Raw genomic sequence first — 22,446 nt, forward strand, 5'->3', positions numbered from 1 at the left:
GCCGCCAATTTCCGACACCGTCTGGCTAAGGCCAAAAGCATGACCACTTTCCAAGTGAGATATTTCAACTCAACCTTACGCAAAGGTTCAAACCAGTGAGACATAAGAAATTGTAACACCACGTCAAGATCCCACGGTGCCACGGGTGACACAAAAGGAGGATGGATATGCAGCACTCCATTCACGAAAGTCTGAACTTCAGGAAGGGCGGCCAATTCTTTTTGAAAGAAAATAGATAAAGCCGAAATCTGCACTTTGATGGAACCCAATTTCAGGCCTGCATCCACGCCTGCCTGCAAAAACTGGAAGAAACGACCCAGCTGAAAGTCCTCCGTAGGAGCTTTCTTGGCTTCACACCACGACACATTTTCTCCAAATACGGTGATAATGCTTCGCCGTGACCTCCTTTCTAGCCTTAAGGAGAGTTGGGATGACTTCCCCGGGAATACCCTTTTGAGCTAGGATTTCGCGTTCAACCTCCACGCCGTCAAACGCAGTAAGTCTTGAAATACGCATGGCCCCTGCAATAACAGGTCCTCTCTGAGAGGAAGCGGCCAAGGATCTTCTATGAGCAATTCCTGAAGATCCGGATACCAGGCCCTCCGTGGCCAATCTGGAACGACGAATACTGCCGAAACCATTGTTCGTCTTATGATCCTCAACACACTTGGAATGAGAGGAAGTAGAGGAAACACACATACCGACTGAAACACCCACGGAGTCACCAGGTCGTCCACTGCACTGGCTTGGGGGTCCCTTGACCTGGAACAATACTTCGGAAGCTTCTTGTTGAGGCGAGACGCCATCATGTCTATTTGAGGAATTCCCCAATGCCTTGTCACTTCTGCAAAGACCTCTTGATGAAGAGCCCACTCTCCTGGATGGTGATCTTCTCTGCTGAGGAAGTCTGCTTCCCAGTTGTCCACGCCCAGAAGGAAGACTGCTGACAGAGCGCTCACGTGTTTTTCTGCCCAGCGGAGAACTCTTGTGGCCTCCGCCATCGCCGCTCTGCTCCTTGTTCCGCCCTGGCAATTTACGTACACCACCGCTGTTACGTTGTCTGACTGCATCAGGACAGGTAGACCTAGAAGGTGTTCCGCTTGCAGAAGGCCGTTGTAAATGGCTCTTAACTCCAGAATGTTTATGTGGAGACAAGTTTCCTGCTTGACCATTTTCCCTGGAAACTTCTCCCTTGTGTGACGGCTCCCCAGCCTCGGAGACTTGCATCCTTGGTCAGCAGGACCCAATCCTGGATCCCGAACCTGCGTCCCTCCAGAAGGTGAGAACTTTGCAGCCACTACAGGAGAGAAATTCTGGTCCTGGAAGATAGACTTATTTTCCTGTGCATGTGCAGGTGAGACCCGGACCATTTGTCCAGCAGGTCCCACTGAAACACCCTGGCATGAAACCTGCCAAACGGAATGGCTTCGTAAGCCGCAACCACCTTCCCTAGCACTCAAGTGAATTGATGGATCGACACTCATGCCGGTTTCAGAATCTCCTTGACCATGCATTGGATTTCCAGAGCTTTTTCCGCCGGAAGAAACACTCTCTGCAGTTCCGTGTCCAGGATCATGCCCTAGAAAGGCAGCCGAGTTGTCGGAATCAACTGAGACTTTGGCAAATTTAGAATCCAACCATGTTGTTGCAGAACCGTCAGGGAAAGTTCCACATTTCTTAGCAACAGCTCCTTCGATCTCGCCTTTATCAGGAGATCATCAAAATACGTGATAATTGTGACACCCTGCTTGCGTAGGAGTACCGTCATTTCCGCCATCACTTTGGTGAAGACCCTCGGGGTTGTGGAAAGCCCAAACGGCAACGTCTGAAATTGGTAATGATAATCCTGCACCGCAAATCTCAGGAAAGCCTGATGTGGAGGATATATCAGGACGTGCAAGTAGGCATCTTTTATGTCGACTGACGCCATAAAATCCCCCCCTTCTAGACTGGAGATCACTGCTCGAAGAGATTCCATCTTGAACTTGAAAGTTTATAAATACAGATTGAGGGACTTTAAGTTCAGGATCGGTCTGACCGAACCGTCCGGCTTTGGTACGACAAAGAGGCTCGAATAAAACCCTTCTCCCCGTTGGGATGGGGGTACCGGGACAATGCACTCTGGAGACACAGCTTTTGTATCGCAGCATTCACCATCTCCCTTTCTGGTTTAGAAACTGGCAAGGCTGACTTGAAAAATCGGTGGGGGAGGGGGGCACCTCCTGAAACTCTAGTTTGTACCCTTGGGACACCATGTTTAACACCCAAGGATCTAGGCCCGAGTGAAACCAGACCTGACGGAAGAGTCGGAGACGCGCCCCCACCGGCACGGACTCCCATAGGGGAGCCCCAGCGTCATGCGGTGGACTTGGCAGAGGCCGGGGAGGACTTTTGGTCCTGGGATCCTGACACAGCACGGGACCTTTCTCCTCTTCCTCTGCCTTTTGAAGCAAGAAAGGACGAGCCCCTTTTTTGTATTTATTAGGCCGAAAGGACTGCATCTGATAATGGTGTGCCTTTTTCTGTTGTGCTGGAACATAAGGAAGAAAAGATGACTTACCCGCTGAAGCGGTAGACACCAGGTCAGCGAGGCCGTCACCAAACAAGACACTACCTTTATAAGGGAGAGCTTCCATAGCTTTCTTGGTCGGCATCAGCATTCCATTGATGAATCCACAGCGCTCTCCTGGCCGAGACTGCCATGGCATTGGCCCTTGATCCCAAGAGGCCAATATCCCTCGCCGCATGCTTTAGGTAAGCTGCAGCGTCCCTGATATAACCGAGAGTCAAAAGAATGTTATCCCTATCCAGGGTATCCATGTCAGATGCCAAATTATCAGCCCACTTAGCAATAGCACTACTCACCCAAGCCGACGCCACAGCAGGTCTGAGGAGTGCACCCGTAGTGATATAAATGGCCTTTAATGTCATTTCCTGCTTACGATACGTAGGATCCTTGAGGGCAGCAGTGTCGGGAGACGGAAGAGCCACCTTCTTGGACAGCCGGGACAGAGCCTTGTCCACATTGGGAGATGACTCACACTTTTCCCTGTCGTCAGAGGGGAAAGGATATGCCATCAAAATTCTCTTGGGAATCTGCCACCTTTTATCAGGCGATTCCCAAGCCTTTTCACAAAGAGCGTTCAGTTCATGAGAGGGGGGAAACATCACCTCAGGTTTCTTTCCCTTATACAAACAAACCCTTGTATCAGGAACAGCAGGTACTTCAGAAATATGTAAAACATCTTTAATAGCCACAATCATGTACTGAATACTCTTAACCAATTTTGGATGTAAACTGGCCTCACTATAGTCGACACTGGAGTCAGAGTCTGTGTCGGTATTCGTATCAGCTATTTGGGTAAATGAACGCTTTTTGTGACCCTGAGGGGACCTGTACCTGGGATAAGGCATCCTCCATGGATTTTCTCCACGTGTGTGTCTGAGAATCAGATTTATCCAGCCTTTTATACAATAACGCCACATTTGCATTCAATGTACTCAACATATTCACTCAATCAGCAGTCGGCGGTGCAGACAGTCACTCTCAAATCCTTCTCTGCGCCCCCAGTAACTTCCTGCGGGGAGGAGCACCCAGCCTCAGACATGTCGACACACAGTACCGACACATACACACTCACACTGGGTATAAGGGACAGACCCACAGGGAAGCCTGTTAGAGAAAACACAGAGGGAGTATACCAGCTCACACCCCAGCGCCAATATAATACTGACAAATAATATATATCTGCGCTGTTTAAATAGCACCAAATTACTGTGCCCCCATCCCCGTTTTGCTCCCTGTACTTGATAAGGAGAGTGGAGGTCCGGGCCAGCGTCTCTGCAATGTCTGCGGAGAGAGAAAATGTCCCGCTCAATTTCAAATATTTATACTGGCGGGGGCTTATATTTAGTGCCTAGGCACTTATAATATGTCTTTCTGCCAGTTTTATAGCCTCAGTAACATGCTGCCCAGGGCGCCCCCCCTGCGCCCTGCACCCTGTGAGTGCCGTTGGAAGTATGTGTGGGAGCATGGGGCGCAGCGTGACCGCTGCGCTGTACCTCGTAACCGAAGTCTTCTTTCTTCTGTATACTCACCCGGCTTCTTTCTTCTGGCTTCTGTGAGGGTGTTGACAGCGCGGCTCTGGGAACGAGCAGCTAGGCGCACCAAGTGATCGAACCCTCTGGAGCTAATGGTGTCCAGTAGCCTAAGAAGCAGAGCCTTTAACTCAGAAGAAGTAGGTCTGACTTCTCTCCCCTCACTCCCATGAAGCAGGGAGCCTGTAGCCAGCAGGTCTCCCTGAAAATAAAAAAAACTAACAGAAAGTTATTTCAGAGAAACTCAGGAGAGCTCCCCTAGTGTGTGTCCAGTCTCTCTGGGCACATAATCTAACTGAAATCTGGAGGAAGGGCATAGAGGGAGGAGCCAGTTCACACCCATTCAAAGTCTTATAGTGTGCCCATGTCTCCCGTCTATACCCCATGATCCTTTTGGAGCCCCCAGCATCCTCTAGGACGTAAGAGAAATTTGAAACTCATGTCGACCTTTCCATGTGTCAACCTTTGTCATGTCGACGTAGTGACCATGTTGACCTAATGACCTAAGTGTTGTCGACCTAAAGACCAGATACCTTTTATAATCCTGTATGAGGTACTGTTTTAAGCATAGTAGTTACTCTGGAATGTCGTAAGAGAATCTGTGTCATTTTTATGCTGTAACAATGTTTACCTCGGATGGATGGTTTTCCTCTGTTTCTATTTTTTAGTTTTCTGTTAAGTTGTGAGTGTTGGGTTCTCTATTTGTGCATTTATGCTCTTTATAAAGCAATAAAACTAAATACACAAAAAGATCAAGTGACCAAGTTCTTGAATAACGCCACTCCCTTCCTATAGAGGCTGCATATTGTCTCTTGTTGAAAAAGCTTATGGAAAAGAAGAATACCTGTTGGACATTTGCAAAGACTGCTGCCTGCTCCATTCTGGTGATTATAACCTGTGGACTTGTGGTGTACTGTAATAACAGCTCAATGTCGTGGTGCCACGTACTGCCAACAGCCACAATCTGCTGAGGAGTTACGTCTCTATTCTCAGATGACACCATTTTCTTGTAGGTTTCTAATATCACTGACATCTGAAAATTAGGGACACCATTAAAACTGGCAAACAAGTAATTAACAGATTTTATAACAATGTGAAATAATACTATGAGATATCAACAATCCTCCACTATTAAATCACTTAAACCTCAGACCAATAAAATGCAATAAGTCGGGTGTGGTATATTTTCTCGACATGGTTGTAATGTCGACACTGATGAAATGAAAAAATAATTAAAATGTCTACAAAATGTTCCCGGTCGTCCAGTGGTGAATTACTTGGTATGATGGGTCCAGTGGCTTCTTTAGTGTCTGGCAGTCAGCTGAGGATTTCTAGCTTGTTCAGCAGTGAGTAACCCTAACCCTCCCTCTAGTGCCTTACCCTCCTCGCTCAAAGCACTACCCTATCCCTCTGCTGCCAGTCTAGAAGCATAACTCTGTGGTCCCTGAGGAATGTCGACATTTCACTTGGCATCATCATATCTGTCAACATTTATCATGACTGCATCCCCAATAAGTCCTGTGGCCATAGACAATATAGAACGTAACAACAATTATTAAATAGTAATTGGTAATGGGAGGCATAAAATAGCAGCAAAAAATGTATAATTAGTCTGTATCCCTTTTAAACCAGGACACTCATGGATTACACAGGTTCTGTAGATGTTTAAAATCAGGTGATGTGCAGGTTTAAATTAAGCCAGACACAGAACCTGTGTAATTCATGAGTTTTCTGGTTTAAAGGGATAGTATGGTAACCCTATTTTGAATAGTTCCATCAGATCTGAACAAGGAGATCCTTAGAATAATATAAGGAAAAAAAATCCTAAATAATGGCAGAGAAACAATACACTTGAATATCTACTCTTGGTTGGACTGTGTTTTATGGCGGCATACAAGTGCAAGAAAGGGAGATTGGGGGTGTAGAGTAGGATCTTGATCCGAGGCACCAACAGGCTAAAAGTTTTGACTGTTCCCAAGATGCTTACCGCCACCTCCTCTATAACCCCGCCTCCGTGACAGGAGCTCAGTTTCGTTAAACAGCCCAATGCAGTAGCAGGCAAAAGAGACGACAATCGTTAGTAGCCACGTACACCACATTCTCACGACAGGAGAAAGTATCAGCAGCTAATGCCATACAAACCCAAAGACGCTAAGTGCATCAGGGTGGGCGCCCTGTGGAACCCAGTGTAGCTCGCAGAAAGAGATTTAACAACGGTAAGTTCTTACCATAAATCTCCTTTTCTGCAGTGGGGTACACTGGGTTCCACAGGGATAACGTCGGGGATATCCTAAAGCAGATCCCCATGGGAGGGGATGCACTGTAGCGGGCACAAGGCCATGGCGTCCAAAGGAAGCATCCTGGGAGGCAGCGGTATCGAAGGTATAGAATCTTATGAACATGTTCACTGAGGACCACGTAGCCGCCTTGCACAATTGTTCAAGGGTCGCACCACGGCGGACCGCCCAAGAAGGTCCAACTGACCGAGTAGAATGGGCTTTGATGGTAGCAGGGGCTGGAAGACCACCCTGTACATAAGCTTGTGCAATCACCATTCTAATCCATCTGGCCAAGGTCTGCTTATCCGCAGGCCAGCCACGTTTGTGAAAACCAAAAAGTACAAAGAGAGAATCAAACTTCCTAACGGAGACTGTCCTCTACATAGATACGGAGAGCCCGTACCACATCCAAAGACTGCTCTTTGGAGGATAAATCAGGAGAGATAAAGGCCGAAACCACAATCTCTTCGTTAAGGTGGAAAGAAGACACCACCTTAGGTAGATAACTAGGGCATGTCCGAAGAACCGCCCAGTCACGGTGAAAAATCAGAAAAGGTGACCGACAGGATAAGACACCCAAGTCTGAAACCTGTCTAGCAGAGGCAATAGCTAGCAGAAACAGTAAGAGAAACAAAAGAGTAAGCCACTTAAGGTCCACAGATTCAAGAGGTTCAAACGGAGACTCTTGCAAGGCCTCCAAAACCACCAAAAAAATCCAAGGAGCCACCGCCGGGACATACGGAGGTTGAACCCACAACACACCGAGTGAATGTATGAACATCAAGCAGAGTAGCAATTTTTCTCTGAAACCAAACCAACAAGGCAGAAATGTGAACCTTGAGGGAGGCCAGCCGAAGGCCTAAGTCCAGGCTCCGTTGTAGGAAGGCCAAAAGTTTGGCCGTACTAAACTTGTAAGCGTCATGATTGTTAGAAGCACACCAAGCAAAGTAAGAATTCCAGACCCTATGATAAATCCGGGACGAAGCCGGCTTACGGGCCTTCAACTTGGTTTGAATGACCGCCTCAGAAAATCCTTTGGCCCTCAGAACTGAAGCTTCAAGTGCCACGCCGTCAAAGCCAGCTAGGCCAAATCCTGGTAGACACAAGTGCCCTGAACGAGGAGGTCTGGCCGTTGCGGAAGTAGAAGAGGACGCTCTATCGAGAGACCCTGCAGGTCTGAGAACCAATGCCGTCTGGGCCACGCTGGAGCGATCAGAAGTAGGATTCTTCCTTCTTGCTTGAACTTCCTTATCACCCTGGGCAGAAGTGACACCGGAGGGAGCACGTATGGCAGCCGAAAGTTCCATTGCCAGTGCGTCCACGAACGCTGCTTGAGGATCCTTTGTCCTTGCTCAGAAGACCGGAACCTTGTCATTGTGTCGAGATGCCATCAGGTCTACGTCTGGTAGGCCCCACTTGTTTACCAGGAGTTGAAATACTTTTGGATGGAGGCTCCACTCTCCGGCGTGTACGTCCTGCCGACTGAGGAAGTCCGCTTCCCAGTTGAGGACCCCCGGAATGAAAACAGCAGTTATGGCTGGCAGATGGCGTTCCACCCACTGAAGAATCCTTGACACTTCCATCATTGCTATGCGGCTTCGAGTGCCGCCTTGATGATTTATGTACGCCACCGTGGTGGCCTTGTCAGACTGTACTTGAACAGGCCTGTTCTGTATGAGATGCTGGGCCAGGGTCAGAGCATTGAACACCGCCCGCAATTCCAGAATGTTTATCGGGAGGAGATACTCCTCCCTGGTCCACCGACCCTGAAGAGAGAGTGTTGCCCCAACACCGCGCCTTAACCCCGCAGACTGGCATTAGTCGTCAGAAAAACCCAGTTGGAGATCCAGAAGGGACAACCCCTGCTCAATCGATGGTCCTGCAGCCACCAGCTCAGTGACAGATGAACCTCCGGAGACAAGGAGATTGGCCCTCATTCCGAGTTGTTCGCTCACTAGCTGCTTTTAGCAGCTTTGCACACGCTAAGCCGCCGCCTACTGGGAGTGTATTTTAGCATAGCAGAATTCGAATGAAAGATTAGCAGAATTGCGAATAGAAATTTCTTAGCAGTTTCTGAGTAGCTCGACACTTACTCTGCCACTGCGATCAGTTCAGTCAGTTTCGTTCCTGGTTTGACGTCACAAACACACCCAGCGTTCGCCAAGACATTCCCCCGTTTCTTCAGACACTCCCGCGTTTTTCCCAGAAACGGCTGCGTTTTTTCGCACACTCCCATAAAACGGCTAGTTTCCGCCCAGAAACACCTGCTTCCTGTCAATCACACTCCGATCACCAGAACGAAGAAATTTCTTCGTTAAGCCGTGAGTAAAATACCAAACTTTTTATGAAATTTACTTGGCGCAGGCGCACTGCGAACGTTGCGCATGCGCAGTTTGCGACTAATCGCACCGATGCGAAGAAAAAGAACGAGCGAACAACTCGGAATGAGGGCCATTATGTGAGATCTGATGCGGTGAGGCAGGCCGTCCCACTTGCCAAGAATAAGCTTCTGCAGAGGGCGGAAATGAAATTGAGCGTACTCTACCATGTCGAAAGTCGACACCATGAGGCATAGTACTTGCATCGCTGAGTGTATCGACACTCGTGGGCGAGAGAGGAAGCATCGAATCCTGTCCTGAAGGTTCAGGACCTTCTCCTGAGACAAGAACAACCGCTGGTTGTGAGTGTCCAACAATGCCCGTAGGTGCACCATGCTCCGAGCAGGGACCAGGGAAGATTTCTTCCAGTTGATGAGTCACCTGTGGGCTTGTAGAAACTGGACCATCAGATCCAGATGACGGAGGAGAATTTCTGGGGAAATCGCCAGGATCAGCAAGTCATCCAGATACGGCAGGATCCTGACACCCTGACGGCGGAGTAGGGCCGTCATTACCGCCATTACTTTGTGAATACTCGCGGAGCTGTGGTCAATTTGAAAGGCAAGGCCCGAAATTGATAATGGAGGTTGCCAATAGCAAACCGCAGGTATTGTTGATGCGACATGGCAATAGGAATATGAAGGTAAGCATCCTGTATGTCCAGGGATACCATATAGTCCCCGGGCTCCAAAGCGGGAACAATAGAGCAAAGAGATTCCAAACGAAACTTGGAGACCCTCACAAATTTGTTCAAAGACTTGAGGTTGAGAATGGACCTGGAGGAACCATTCGGTTTCGGGACTATGAACAGCGGTGAATAGTACCTCTTGCCTCTCTGAGCCAGAGGCACTGGCACTACCACTCCTGTGTCAAGGAGGGACTGTACCACCAAATTAAGAGTTCTTGCCTTCACCTGATCCAAAGTCTGTCAGGCAAAATCGATGAGGGGACACTTCTTGAAGGTGAGTGACGACTTCCCGTACCCAGGCATCGGAAGTGGTCTTCAACCATTCCTGGGTAAACCTTTGAAGTCGGCCTCCCACCCTGGCATCCCCCAGGAGGAGGCCCGTCCTGTCATGCAGTAGGCTTGTCTGATTTGGAAGCAGGCAGACGGGCAGCCCAGGCACGTTTAGGTTTGGGCTTAATGGTTTTGGAAGTGCGAGCCTGTTTCGGGTACGCCTGACCCTTTGCTTTACCTGGAGGATAAAAGGAAGTAAGGAAGTACTCTTAACCTTCGGGACCAAAGGAGCATTACTAGGTAGACATGCCGTCTTAGCAGAAGCTAAGTCAGCCTCAATCTTGTTGAGATCCTCACCAAAAAGAATGTGTCCCTTAAAAGGGAGCACCTCCAGGGTTTTCTTAGAGTCCAGATCCACAGACCAGGACCATAACTAGAGAATCCGGCGAGCCAAAATAGACGCAGTAGAAGCCTTGGCCACCAGAATACCGGCATCAGAAGCCGCCTCAATGTAATGAGATGCTGTGACAATATACGAGACACATTGTCTAGCATTATCAGAAAAATTGTACGCCAGCTCCGCTTACACCTCCTGAGCCCATGCTTCAATAGCTTCTGCAACCCAAGTAGCTGCAATAGTGGGCCAATGCACAACTCCTCCAAGGGTGTAAATAGCTTTTAAGCAACCCTCCACACGCTTATCCGTCGGTTCTTTCAGAGAGGTGACGGTAGTTACAGGCAGAGCAGAGGACACCACCAGCCACGCCACTTGCGAATCCACCAGCGGTGGTGTTTCCCAATTCTTACTTAGCTCTGCAGCGAGGGGATAGCGAGCCACCATCTTCTTGTGAGGTGTTTATTTCTTTCCTGGATTTTCTCAAGATTTCTGACGTATGTCAACTAAGTGGTCAGAGTGAGGTAAAACTTGTTTAATAACCTTCTGACGTTTAAATCTATCCGGTTTCTGAGAGGTAACAACAGGTTCTGGGTCATCATCAATTTGAAGAATCAGCCTGATAGCCTCCAATAGGTCAGGTACATCCACCTGTGAAACAGATTCCCCATCAGAAGCATCTGGATCAGTGTCTGAGGGGTCAATATACACGCCATCTTCATCAGACGAAGTGTCTGGAACATGGGTGGATTGTGAGGAAGTAATGGCCTGCTTAGAGGACCCCTTGGTCTTAGGCGGGCGAGGGTTAGGTTTCTGTTTGTTCAGTGAGTGATTCAATTGCTGTAACTAAGTGAACAGGAGATCTGCCCATGGCGGATTAACCGCAGGGACAATATGTGGCTGTACCGGCACGTGAGGTCCCATAGGGGGCGTAAGTCTAGTTACCAGCGCATTCAATAGAGTAGAGAAAGTAGCCTAAGGTGGGTCATTATGGACCCCTGTTGCCACGGCTCTACTGGGGGGCAGGGAACCCCCAGAACCTGAACCCTCCGCTGCTATGTTTTCCACTAATGTGTCTGCGACGTCACCACCACGCATTGTGGGATCAGCCACAGAACCGTCGCCCCTTGAAGGGGACATATCTGAAAGCATAAATCACGGGCAACACAGTACAATATCAGCAGTATAATACCTGACCAAGAACTCCCTGTGCAGTGTGATAGCACAAACAAGAGGATTCAAGAGGTATACAGTGAATGAAAATTACAGAGAAAAAGGTGCATTATTCCAGGGTTATGTAGTACAAGTACCCTGTGATATATATCCAGTTTTTACTGTGCATTGATAGATCTATTATCCTATATAGCTTTACTTAGTATTGCTAGTCCAGTGCAGTTCTATTGCTTGTCATAATTTCTGCACTGTACATGTGACTGTGTTTATGTGCACATAGCTGCTGCGTGATTTCTACTTTGTGTATCTCACTCAGATTGCTATACCTGAGGGGGGCTAAGTGCGTCAAGGTTATTATTTGATATAGGTGTTTCACAGGATATACTTATTTTGTATTTTCTTAACTAACACTGTCAGCAGACATGTAGAATACTTAAGTATCCTGTAAAATGCACAGCGCTGATAATGCAGGCGGCTTTACAGAGGAGGCTTTGCCCATACAGTCCCAGGATCAGCTCAGCATGTGAAGATGGCGCCCAAACGCTGACAGGGAGTGAGTAAGGGAGAGAGAGAGAGATGCAGCTCCAGGGTGGGAACATTTACTCTAAATGGCGCCCTGGGGCTGGGGAACTACAGGTCAGAGCCTTATCCCCTTGCTAGTACCACCGGGTACTGTGGGCCATAAAAAAACGGTTTGTCGGTAAACCGACCTGTGCCCCTGCCCTGGTGGTCTAGTGGGGTCCCTGTACTGACACAGTGTCCACGCCAGCGCACGCGCGGCCTGCCTCCTAATGGCTGCGCCGGATTGCTATTTCCAGAGGGTCCCGCCTGGGGGACCCTCTTACCTCCTCCCTAGATGTGGCCACGCGATCCCGGAGAGCTCTGGTGAGTGTGTGTGTCTGACCTGCCGAACCAGAGCCTCCGCTGTAAGTACCCGGCAACCAGGGACACGGAAGTATACATCGCCGCTGGGGGAGGTGAGGGAGCTGCAGCAGGAGATGTCAGAATGACATCTAGCACTGACAGTGCCTCTGCTGCAGCCCTTGAAGTCTTCTATCTTCACTTTAAAAGCTCTTTTCAGGGCTGCTGGAGCAGCCCTGCCTGTTAGCTGCCTGCACTGCAGGCACCAACTTACAAACTGAGCTCCTGTGCACGGAGGCGGAGTTATAGAGGAGGCGGCGCTGAGCATCTTGGGAACAGTCAAAGCTTTGAGCCTGTTGGTGCCTCGGATCAAGATCCTACTCTACACCCCCGATGTTATCCCTGTGAAACCCAGTGTACCCCGCTGCAGAAAGTCTCAGTATATCATCCAAAACATGTATAACACAATTGTAGATATTGTAAGATGCTCTCATACTGGAATAGCCTGTGCTTTTTAAACATAGGAATCTAAATGAAGTCAACATATGCACATGTATAAGGGTATTAGGAAAAAGACATTATATTCTTTAAACAAAGAACCTGGGCCCATCAGTGTAATGTACATGTAAACGACAGTCCCCACTCACTTGTGGCCCGGCTTTGGAGAATAATACATCCACCTCATCAAGAATTAGATGGCAGAGCCTCAGTAAAAGGAATCCATGATGCGCCAAACATCTCAGCAAGCTATTTGGTGTAGTGACGATCACTTCACCTAATGGTACACAAGTATGCAAGGGGTTAAAGCATAAAAGCATACAATCACCTGTTCCCTTAAAAGCGAGAAAATATATATACAGGTTGAGTATCCCTTATACAAAATTCCACATTTTTGGGTCCTTTACTGAGATAATGACATATATAGTTTATATATTATGTGTATACATAAATATATTACATAGATATAGAATATACATATATATGTGTCATTATCTCAGTAGGGGAACCAAAAATGTGTGATTTTGAATAAGGGATACTCAACCTGTACATTATATTTATATATTATACATGCATACATACATATACAGGTTGAGTATCCCTTATCCAAAATCCCACATTTTTGGGTCCCCTACTGAGATAATGACTTATATATTATGTGTATATAGAGATATATAATATAATATATATGTGTCATTATCTCAGTAGGGGATATATATTAGCTTAAGACCACACTCACAGCTTCAATATAACATCGGACGGTGCATGGGTTCCAGGATGACTCTGATGCACTGTTGTTTTTCTTGACAAGGGTCCATAAAGGGACCGAAACGCTGACTTTATACTAGCCGTTTGGCTATCTTGATGCTGCTATGATTGAATAAAACTATTTCTTCTGGACTAAGCGGTGAATGCCTATACCTTGTGAATACTTATAACAATATATTAATCCTGCCTAAATGTACACAGAGTATGGTGTTAACTATCACCTCACTACACGTGAAAAATGCGCAGCACAGGGGCACCCCATTCCTGGCTAGACTTAGCAGAGGTTCCCCTAGATAAAATAATTATGAGTTAAATGCTCGAAAAAAGTCTGTTGTGTGTGTGTGTGTGTGTGTGTGTGTGTGTGTGTGTGTGTGTGTGTGTGTGTGGAGGAGGGGGGGATTGGGTGTTGGCAGGCGGAGAGCACTGATTATTAGACCACAAATAAGGAATAAGTAGTCTCCAGAGTTACTGTAGCACCCCAGTCCCAGTAGAGTGACTACAAATAAACATTAAGTAGGCACATGGGTAAGAATAATAAACTGCTAGGATAATTTAACCAACTAGCATAAATCTATAGCACAGATAATTTCTAAAACAAGCCACCTGGTTGTACACTGATCGATGCAGAAAACTATCCCTATACTGTAGATATAGATCTAAATACAGTAAAAAGAACTGAAACAAGCTGAGAGGTTGAAGCTGTAAAGCTAAAGTACAGTTATACCCCTTTTCCACTGTAGCACGGGTCGCAGCCGTGTCGCCTGACACGGCTGCGACCAGTGCTACAGCCCCCTTTCATACAGCGCTCACCAACCCGGCATATTGCCGGGTTGGTGATACTGCTGCTGACGCGTGCAGGGGCGGCACTGGGAGATCACATGATCTCCCAGCGCCGCCCTCCCATACACTGCGAATGGGAGCCGTGTCGTCTCGACACGGCTCCCGTTCACACTAGACAGCTTACCGGGTTGAACACATGTTCAACCCGGCAAGCTACCCGGGTAGGATTCCCGGATCACTAGATCCGGGAATTTGCAGGGGGACCCTTTTCCACTAGGGAAAATATACATTATGGTAAGAACTTACCGTTGATAACGGAATTTCTCCTATGTCCACAGGTATCCACAGGATAACATTGGGATATGCCGGAGCGACAGCGGAAATGACACCAAATAGTCACAAGCTTTCTGGCCTCCCAGGATACATCGGGGCTCCTCCATATAATCCCGTCCACTAACTCAGTCAAATCAGTTGTTTTCACAGCAATCTAGGCAGGAGCATCATGTAGAGACCTATTCAGGCGATAAGAACACACATGCACACCCTTCCATACAAGAGGGAAGAGGTATAGTGATTGTAAAGATCCTCAAATCAGGTGCGTCAGGGAGGGATCCCTGTGGACATAGGAGAAATTCCGTTATCAACAGTAAGTTCATACCATAACGTATACTTATCCGGCTGAGTCCACAGGTTATCCACAGGATAACATTGGGATTCCCAAAGCCATTTTTAGTGGTGGGGACGCTCCTGATTAGACAGGAGAACCTTTCGTCCGAATTCCGTGCCATGAGAGGCAAAAGTATCCAAGGCATAATGTCTAATGAACGTGTTAATGGAAGACCATATGGCAGCCTTACAAATCTGTTCTGCTGAAGCACCATGTTGTGCTGCCCATGAAGGACCTACCTTACGTGTAGAGTGCGCAGAGACATTAGCCGGAGCAGGGAGATCAGCACAAGAATATGCTTCTGAAATTACCATTCGGAGCCATCTTGCCAGCGTCTGTTTACTAGCAGGCCATCCTCTTTTGTGATATCCGTAGAGAATGAAGAGAGAATCGTTCTGATGGCACTAGTACGATCTATGTATATTCTTAACGCACGGACCACGTCCAGCGACGCTTCTCCCGCAGAAAGTCCCGATACCTGAAAAGCCGGGACTACAATCTCTTTGTTAAGGTGAAACTTTGAGACCACCTTCGGAAGATACCCAGATCTAATTCTGAGTACTGCCTTATCTGGATAAAAGATCAGAAAAGGAGACTTACACGACAGTGCTCCTAAATCTGACACTCTTCTAGCTGACGCCATCGTCAGTAGAAAGAGAACTTTAGCCGTCAACCATTTAAGATCTGCTGTCTTAAGTGGTTCAAACGGAGCCCCTGAAGGATTTTAAGAACCAGATTCAAATCCCAGGGAACTGCAGGAGGAACAAACGGAGGTTGAATGTGCAACACTCCCTGAAAGAAAGTACGCACATCCTGTAGGTTAGCAATCTTTTTCTGAAACCATACAGTTAATGCCGATACTTGAACTCTCAAGGAAGCTACTTTTAACCCCTTATCCAATCCTGCTAGAAGGAAATCCAAAATCCTGGATACTAAAAGATCTTGGATCCATACTCCTTTCACTACACCAATGAATATAGGCTTGTCATATTCGATGATAAATACGTGCTGAAGGTTTTCTTGCTCTAAGCATAGTTTGAATTACTTGACTTTAGGAGAGAGGTTTCAACAGCCACGCCGTCAAAGACAGACGATCCAGATGGCTGTGATAACAAGGACCCTGCATTAGTAGATCTGGACGTTGAGGGAGCAGTATTGGAGCTTCCACGGACATCCTTAGTAGATCTGTGTACCAATGCCTTCTGGGCCAAGCTGGAGCTATTAGAATTATAGCCCGCTTTGCTTGCTTTATTTTCCTCACCACCCTGGGTAACAGGGAGATTGGAGGAAACAGATATGCCAGATTAAATTCCCATTTCTCTGACAGTGCGTCTACAAGGATCGCCCCGGGATCCTTTGTTTTTGACCCATATATCGGAACTTTGTTGTTCAGATCTAACTCTGGCAGACCCCATCTGTTTACTAGAGTCTGAAATACTTCCGGGTGTAACGCCCATTCGGTTTCCTGAATGGCGTGTCGACTGAGAAAGTCCGCTTCCCAGTTCAGTACTCCAGGAACAAACACTGCGGACAATGCCGGAAGATGGAGTTCTGCTATCTTAGTATGTGAGTTACTTCCTCCATTAACCTTTTGCTGTCAGTTCCTCCCTGATGATTGAGGTACGCTACTGCTGTTGCATTGTCTGAGTGGATCTGGACTGGTCTTCCTTGCAGAATGTCCTTTGCCTGAACCAGAGCCATATATATATGGCCCTTATTTCCAACAGATTTATTGGCAGGCAACTTTCCCTTATGATCCATTTTCCCTGAAACCAGAAACTTTCGCACACCGCTCTCCAGCCCTGAAGACTGGCATCTGTTGTCAGGACTTGCCAATCTGTTATCCAAAAGGGTCTCCCCTTGTCTAGATGGTCCGTCTGAAGTCACCAGTTTAGTGAGCTTTTTACGTTTACTGGAAGCTTTATCATCTGTCTTTTTATTGTCTGCTGTCTTCCGTTCCATTTGGTCAGAATGAGGTGTTGTAGAGGTCTGGAGTGGAATTGTGCATATTCCACCATGTTGAATGTTGACACCATCAGACCCATCAGTCGCATTGCTGCATGGACTGATATTGTGCAACAACTCCTGAGTCATTCTTGCAACTTAGATATCTTTTTCCAAGGTAAAATTATTCTTTGTAGACTTGAATCCAATATGGCCCCCAAATGAATCATCCGTTGTGACAAATTCAGAGACGATTTTTCCCAATTTATGAGCCATCCGTGTCCTTGTAGACAGACTATCGTCTGTTGGAGATGGCTCAAGAGTAATTCCTGGGATTGTGCCAGGATTAAAAGATCGTTGAGGTATGGAAAAATTCTTATCCCCTGTTTGCAGAGATAAGCTGCCATAACCATCATAATTTTGGTAAATACCCTGGGGGCTGTCGCTAGCCCAAAGGGCAAAGCCTGGAACTGAAAATGTTGCTGGAGGATGGCCAACCTGAGGTAACACTGATGGGATCGTGCTATGGGCACATGTAGGTAAGCATCCTGTATATCCAAAGATACCATGTAATCTGCTGGTTCCATAGCCAAAACTATGGAACGTAACATTTCCATGTGGAACCTTGGAACCCAAATGTATTTGTTTAACATTTTGAGATTGAGAATTGGTCAGAATGACCCATTTGGCTTCTGAATCAAAAATAGATTGGAGTAAAAATCCTGTCCCCGTTGTGTGTGGGGAACTGGGATAATTACCCCAGTCTTAAGCAATTTCTGAACTGCTTCTTGCAGGACGGTGGCCTTCGACTCAATACAAGACGGGCTGGTGCAAAAAAACCTTTGAGGAGGCTGCCTCTTGAAAGGGAAAACATAACCGAGAGATACCACCTTCTGCACCCAAGCATTTGTCGTCGACTAATGCCATATGTGTGCAAAGTGAAGGAGTCGGCCCCCAACCCTGGAGTCCTCCAGGCGGAGGCTTGCACCCTCAGAGTGATGGCTTCGGTTCTGGTTTGGAAGCTGGCCGTCTATTGGCCCATTTCCCTTTTGCTCTGCCTTGCCATCGAAATGGCTGAAATTTCAAACCCCTAGGCTTAGGGTTATAACTAGCCGGAAACCTGAGGCCATTCTCTAGTTCCTCCGCCCATTCTACCACTGCTATCACCATCCACGCTGAAGCCATAGCTGGCCTTACAACAGCCCCTGAGAGAGAAAATAAGATTTTACTTACCGATAAATCTATTTCTCGTAGTCCGTAGTGGATGCTGGGGACTCCGTCAGGACCATGGGGATTAGCGGCTCCGCAGGAGACAGGGCACAAAACTAAAGCTTTAGGATCAGGTGGTGTGTACTGGCTCCTCCCCCTATGACCCTCCTCCAAGCCTCAGTTAGGATACTGTGCCCGGACGAGCGTACACAATAAGGAAGGATATTGAATCCCGGGTAAGACTCATACCAGCCACACCAATCACACCGTATAACTTGTGATCTAAACCCAGTTAACAGTATGACAAACGTAGGAGCCTCTGAACAGACGGCTCACAACAAATAACAACCCGATTTTTTTGTAACAATAACTATGTACAAGTATTGCAGACAATCCGCACTTGGGATGGGCGCCCAGCATCCACTACGGACTACGAGAAATAGATTTATCGGTAAGTAAAATCTTATTTTCTCTGACGTCCTAAGTGGATGCTGGGGACTCCGTCAGGACCATGGGGATTATACCAAAGCTCCCAAACGGGCGGGAGAGTGCGGATGACTCTGCAGCACCGAATGAGAGAACTCCAGGTCCTCTTTAGCCAGGGTATCAAATTTGTAGAATTTTACAAACGTGTTCTCCCCCGACCACGTAGCTGCTCGGCAGAGTTGTAATGCCGAGACCCCTCGGGCAGCCGCCCAGGATGAGCCCACCTTCCTTGTGGAATGGGCCTTGACAGATTTAGGCTGTGGCAGGCCTGCCACAGAATGTGCAAGTTGAATTGTGCTACAAATCCAACGAGCAATCGTCTGCTTAGAAGCAGGAGCACCCAGCTTGTTGGGTGCATACAGTATAAACAGCGAGTCAGATTTTCTGACTCCAGCCGTCCTTGAAATGTATATGTCACAACTGAGGGCCTGAGCTGACGGGAGGCAGCCTCAGTTGTAGGGGCTGAGATGTACCGGAACCTGGGAGGTTGTATCAGACCCCTGGACATGTAAGTAACATGAATAATAACTGCCCGAAGGCGTGACCACGACAACTTGGATAAAAGTCAATGATGTTTATTATGACAACTCCGCAACACAGCAGCAGTAAAAGAAAACGTAAAAGTCAGCAAAGAATAAATACAGTTCCTGGGTACTACAGGATGGCAGGAGCCACAGGGCACTGGTAGTGTGAGATAGTTCTTATGATCTTCTAGATGGAAAGTCCTTACCAGGCCCGACTGTAGCAATGGAGATAACCCAGGATTGTGCCAGCTGGTGTTCCAGGAAAAGCTGGGTTGCTGAAGATAAAACAGCTGCTGTGGATACTGGCTGGAACCAGACTGTTGTTAGCACGGAGTGGATACTGGCTGGAACCAGTTAAATAATAAATGAACTTGGGAGCGATGAAATATGAACTGAAATGTAGAACTTGAGAGCGGAGAAATAATAATACCGGTGGAGAGTGGTAAAGTGTAGAAAGGACACCGGCCCTTTAAGGGAAGCTGTACTCTGCTGGAAGCTGAGCTGGAAGCAGGTAATGTTGTAGCTGGAAACAGATGAATCCACAATGGATTGGAGAGTCAGGCTACACCGCAGGTGGAATGCTGGTGCGGGTCTCTATGGTGGAAGTCTTGAGACAGGAGCTGGAACCTGGAAGACAATCACAGGAGAGAGACAAACAGGAACTAGGTTTGACAACCAAAGCACTGACGCCTTCCTTGCTCAGGCACAGTGTATTTATACCTGCAGCAAGGAAGGGATTGGCTAGGCAATTATGCAGATTATCAATACTGAGAACAGATTGGTGGAAATGATCAGCTGACAGAATCCAAGATGGCTGCGCCCATGCAGACACTTGGAGGGAAGTTTGGTTTGTAATCCATGTGGTAATGAAAACAGTAATGGCGGCGCCGGCCACCGGAGACAGGAGGCGCCAGGCTGACAGATGCACATCCAACCACGCGGACACAGCGGAGGCCGCGGCTGACGTAATCGCCACTCAGACACTCTGCATGCAGAAGTTCAGGGACGGCGGCGGAGGCCGCGGGAGACGCCATGCCAGGTGTAATATGGCATTTACTGTGACAGCGTCCCAGAGTGACAGGAGAGGATACAGGAATGTACACATCAGGATAACAGATGGGATCCGGTCCTGGAGCGCTGAGCCAGCCTTAGGAGGCATCTGATGGGTAAGAAATGGCGTCCAGATACCCGGATCGTGACAGCACCCCCCCCTTTAGGAGTGGCCCCAGGACACTTCTTTGGCTTTTGAGGAAACTTGGAATGGAATCTCCGGACCAAGGCAGGAGCATGGACATCAGAAGCATTGGTCCATGAACGTTCCTCAGGACCATAACCCTTCCAGTCAATAAGATATTGTAGTTGACCGTAACGGTGACGTGAGTCCAGGATCTTGGCCACTTCATACTCAACGCCTCGTTGAGTTTGGACTTTCGGAGTTGGAGGAAGTGAGGAATGAAACCGATTCAAGATCAGCGGTTTCAACAGGGAAACATGGAATGTCCTGGGTATTTTTAAGAAGGGAGGCAACTGGAGTCTGTAAGCAACAGGATTGATGACTTGTTCAATCTTGAAAGGACCGATATAGCGAGGTGCAAACTTCATACTGGGAACTCTTAACCTCAAATTCTTCGTGGATAACCATACCCGATCACCCACCTTGAGAGCAGGAACTGCTCGACGCTTCTTATCCGCAAACTTCTTGTACCTGAATGATGCCTTGAGCAGAGCTGATCGTACGCTCTTCCAGATATTGGCAAACTGATGCAAGGTGATATCCACTGCGGGAACAGAAGTTGCTGGAAGCGGTTGGAACTCAGGGACTTTAGGGTGGAATCCAAAGTTAGTGAAGAATGGTGTTGAAGCAGATGAAGAATGATACTGGTTGTTATGACAGAACTCGGCCCAGGGAAGTAATTGAACCCAGTCATCTTGAGAGGAGGACACATAGATGCGGAGGAAGGCCTCCAAGTCCTGATTCACCATCTCGGTTTGACCATTGGTCTGAGGATGGTAAGCCGTGGAAAACTTTAGCTTGACTTGGAGGACTTGACATAAACTTCGCCAGAATTTGGCTGTGAATTGAACTCCTCGATCTGAGATAATTTCTTCAGGAAGACCGTGGAGTCGGAAGATCTCTTGTATGAATACTTGAGCCAACTTGGAAGCTGACGGAAGACCGGTGAGAGGAATGAAGTGTGCCATCTTGGTGAACCGGTCAACTACCACCCAGATGGTATTGAACTTGTTGCACATGGGTAAGTCTGTAATGAAATCCATCGACAAGTGGGTCCATGGTCGACGGGGAACGGATAGTGGAACCAGTTGCCCCGCAGGCGACTGGCGGGATACTTTATGTTGGGCACACTTTGGGCAAGATGCAATAAACTCCAAGACGTCCTTTTTCAGAGTTGGCCACCAATAGGACCTAGAGATAAACTCCAGGGTTTTTTGGATACCTGTATGTCCGGCAAAACGGGAAGCATGGGCCCAATGCATGAGCTTCTTCCTTAGCATCGGCTTCACAAAACTTTTCCCTGATGGGGGCGTAGAGTCCATCCCTACCGTGGAGAATGCCAACGGATTTATAATAGGATGCTTGTCTGAAGACTCTGACTCATTCTCTTGCTCCCATGAGCGGGAAAGGGCATCGGCCTTGCGATTCTGAGAGCCCGGACAGAACTGGAGTTTAAAGTCGAACCTGGAAAAGAAAAGTGCCCATCTGGCCTGACGAGGGTTGAGACATTGTGCGCCCTTCAGGTATAAAAGGTTCTTGTGGTCTGTAAGTATGGTGATTGAATGAGAAGCTCCCTCCAACAGATACCTCCACTCTTCTAGAGCGAGCTTGATGGCTAGCAACTCCTGGTCGCCAATGGCATAGTTGCGCTCAGCTGGGGAGAACTTCCGGGAGAAGAAACTGCAAGGGTGTAAATGGCCATCTTTAGCCCTCTGAGATAACACCGCTCCTACTCCAACGGAGGAGGCATCCACCTCTAAGATGAAAGGAGAGTCGATGTCAGGCTGTTTCAGAACAGGCGCAGAGATGAACCTTTGTTTTAAAAGATGAAATGCTTGCATGGCTTCTTCAGACCACTTGGACGGGTTAGCACCCTTCTTAGTGAAAGCAGTAATAGGCGCCACAATGGTGGAAAAGTCTCGTATAAACTTTCGGTAATAGTTGGCGAACCCTAAGAACCTCTGGACCCCTTTGAGGGTTAAGGGTACCGGCCAATTTTGGATTGCTTGTAGTTTCTCAGGATCCATCTCTAGTCCGGAACCGGACACAATGTACCCTAGAAACGGAATGGACTTGACTTCAAAGACGCATTTTTCTAATTTGCAATAGAGATGATTGACACGGAGACGGGACAGAACCTCTTTAACCCAAAAACGATGTTCCTCTAAATCGTTGGCAAAAATGAGGATATCGTC

At 47.7% G+C, this 22,446-nt stretch overlaps 1 protein-coding gene across 4 annotated transcripts in view; it reads right to left on the minus strand.

The window, feature by feature from the left end:
• TDRD12 (tudor domain containing 12) overlaps nucleotides 1-22,446 on the minus strand; it is a 614,823-nt gene that overhangs the window by 198,043 nt on the left and 394,334 nt on the right. For all 4 annotated transcript variants that reach the window (XM_063958365.1, XM_063958363.1, XM_063958366.1 and 1 more), the window contains 2 exons: nucleotides 12,789-12,916; nucleotides 4,943-5,131 (listed from right to left, as the gene is read on the minus strand). In XM_063958365.1, coding sequence (XP_063814435.1) covers nucleotides 4,943-5,131; nucleotides 12,789-12,916 — 317 coding nt within the window. The remainder of the gene's footprint in view (nucleotides 1-4,942; nucleotides 5,132-12,788; nucleotides 12,917-22,446) is intronic.

Source organism: Pseudophryne corroboree, chromosome 3 (assembly GCF_028390025.1).
Source record: "Pseudophryne corroboree isolate aPseCor3 chromosome 3, aPseCor3.hap2, whole genome shotgun sequence".
NCBI lineage: Eukaryota > Metazoa > Chordata > Amphibia > Anura > Myobatrachidae > Pseudophryne > Pseudophryne corroboree.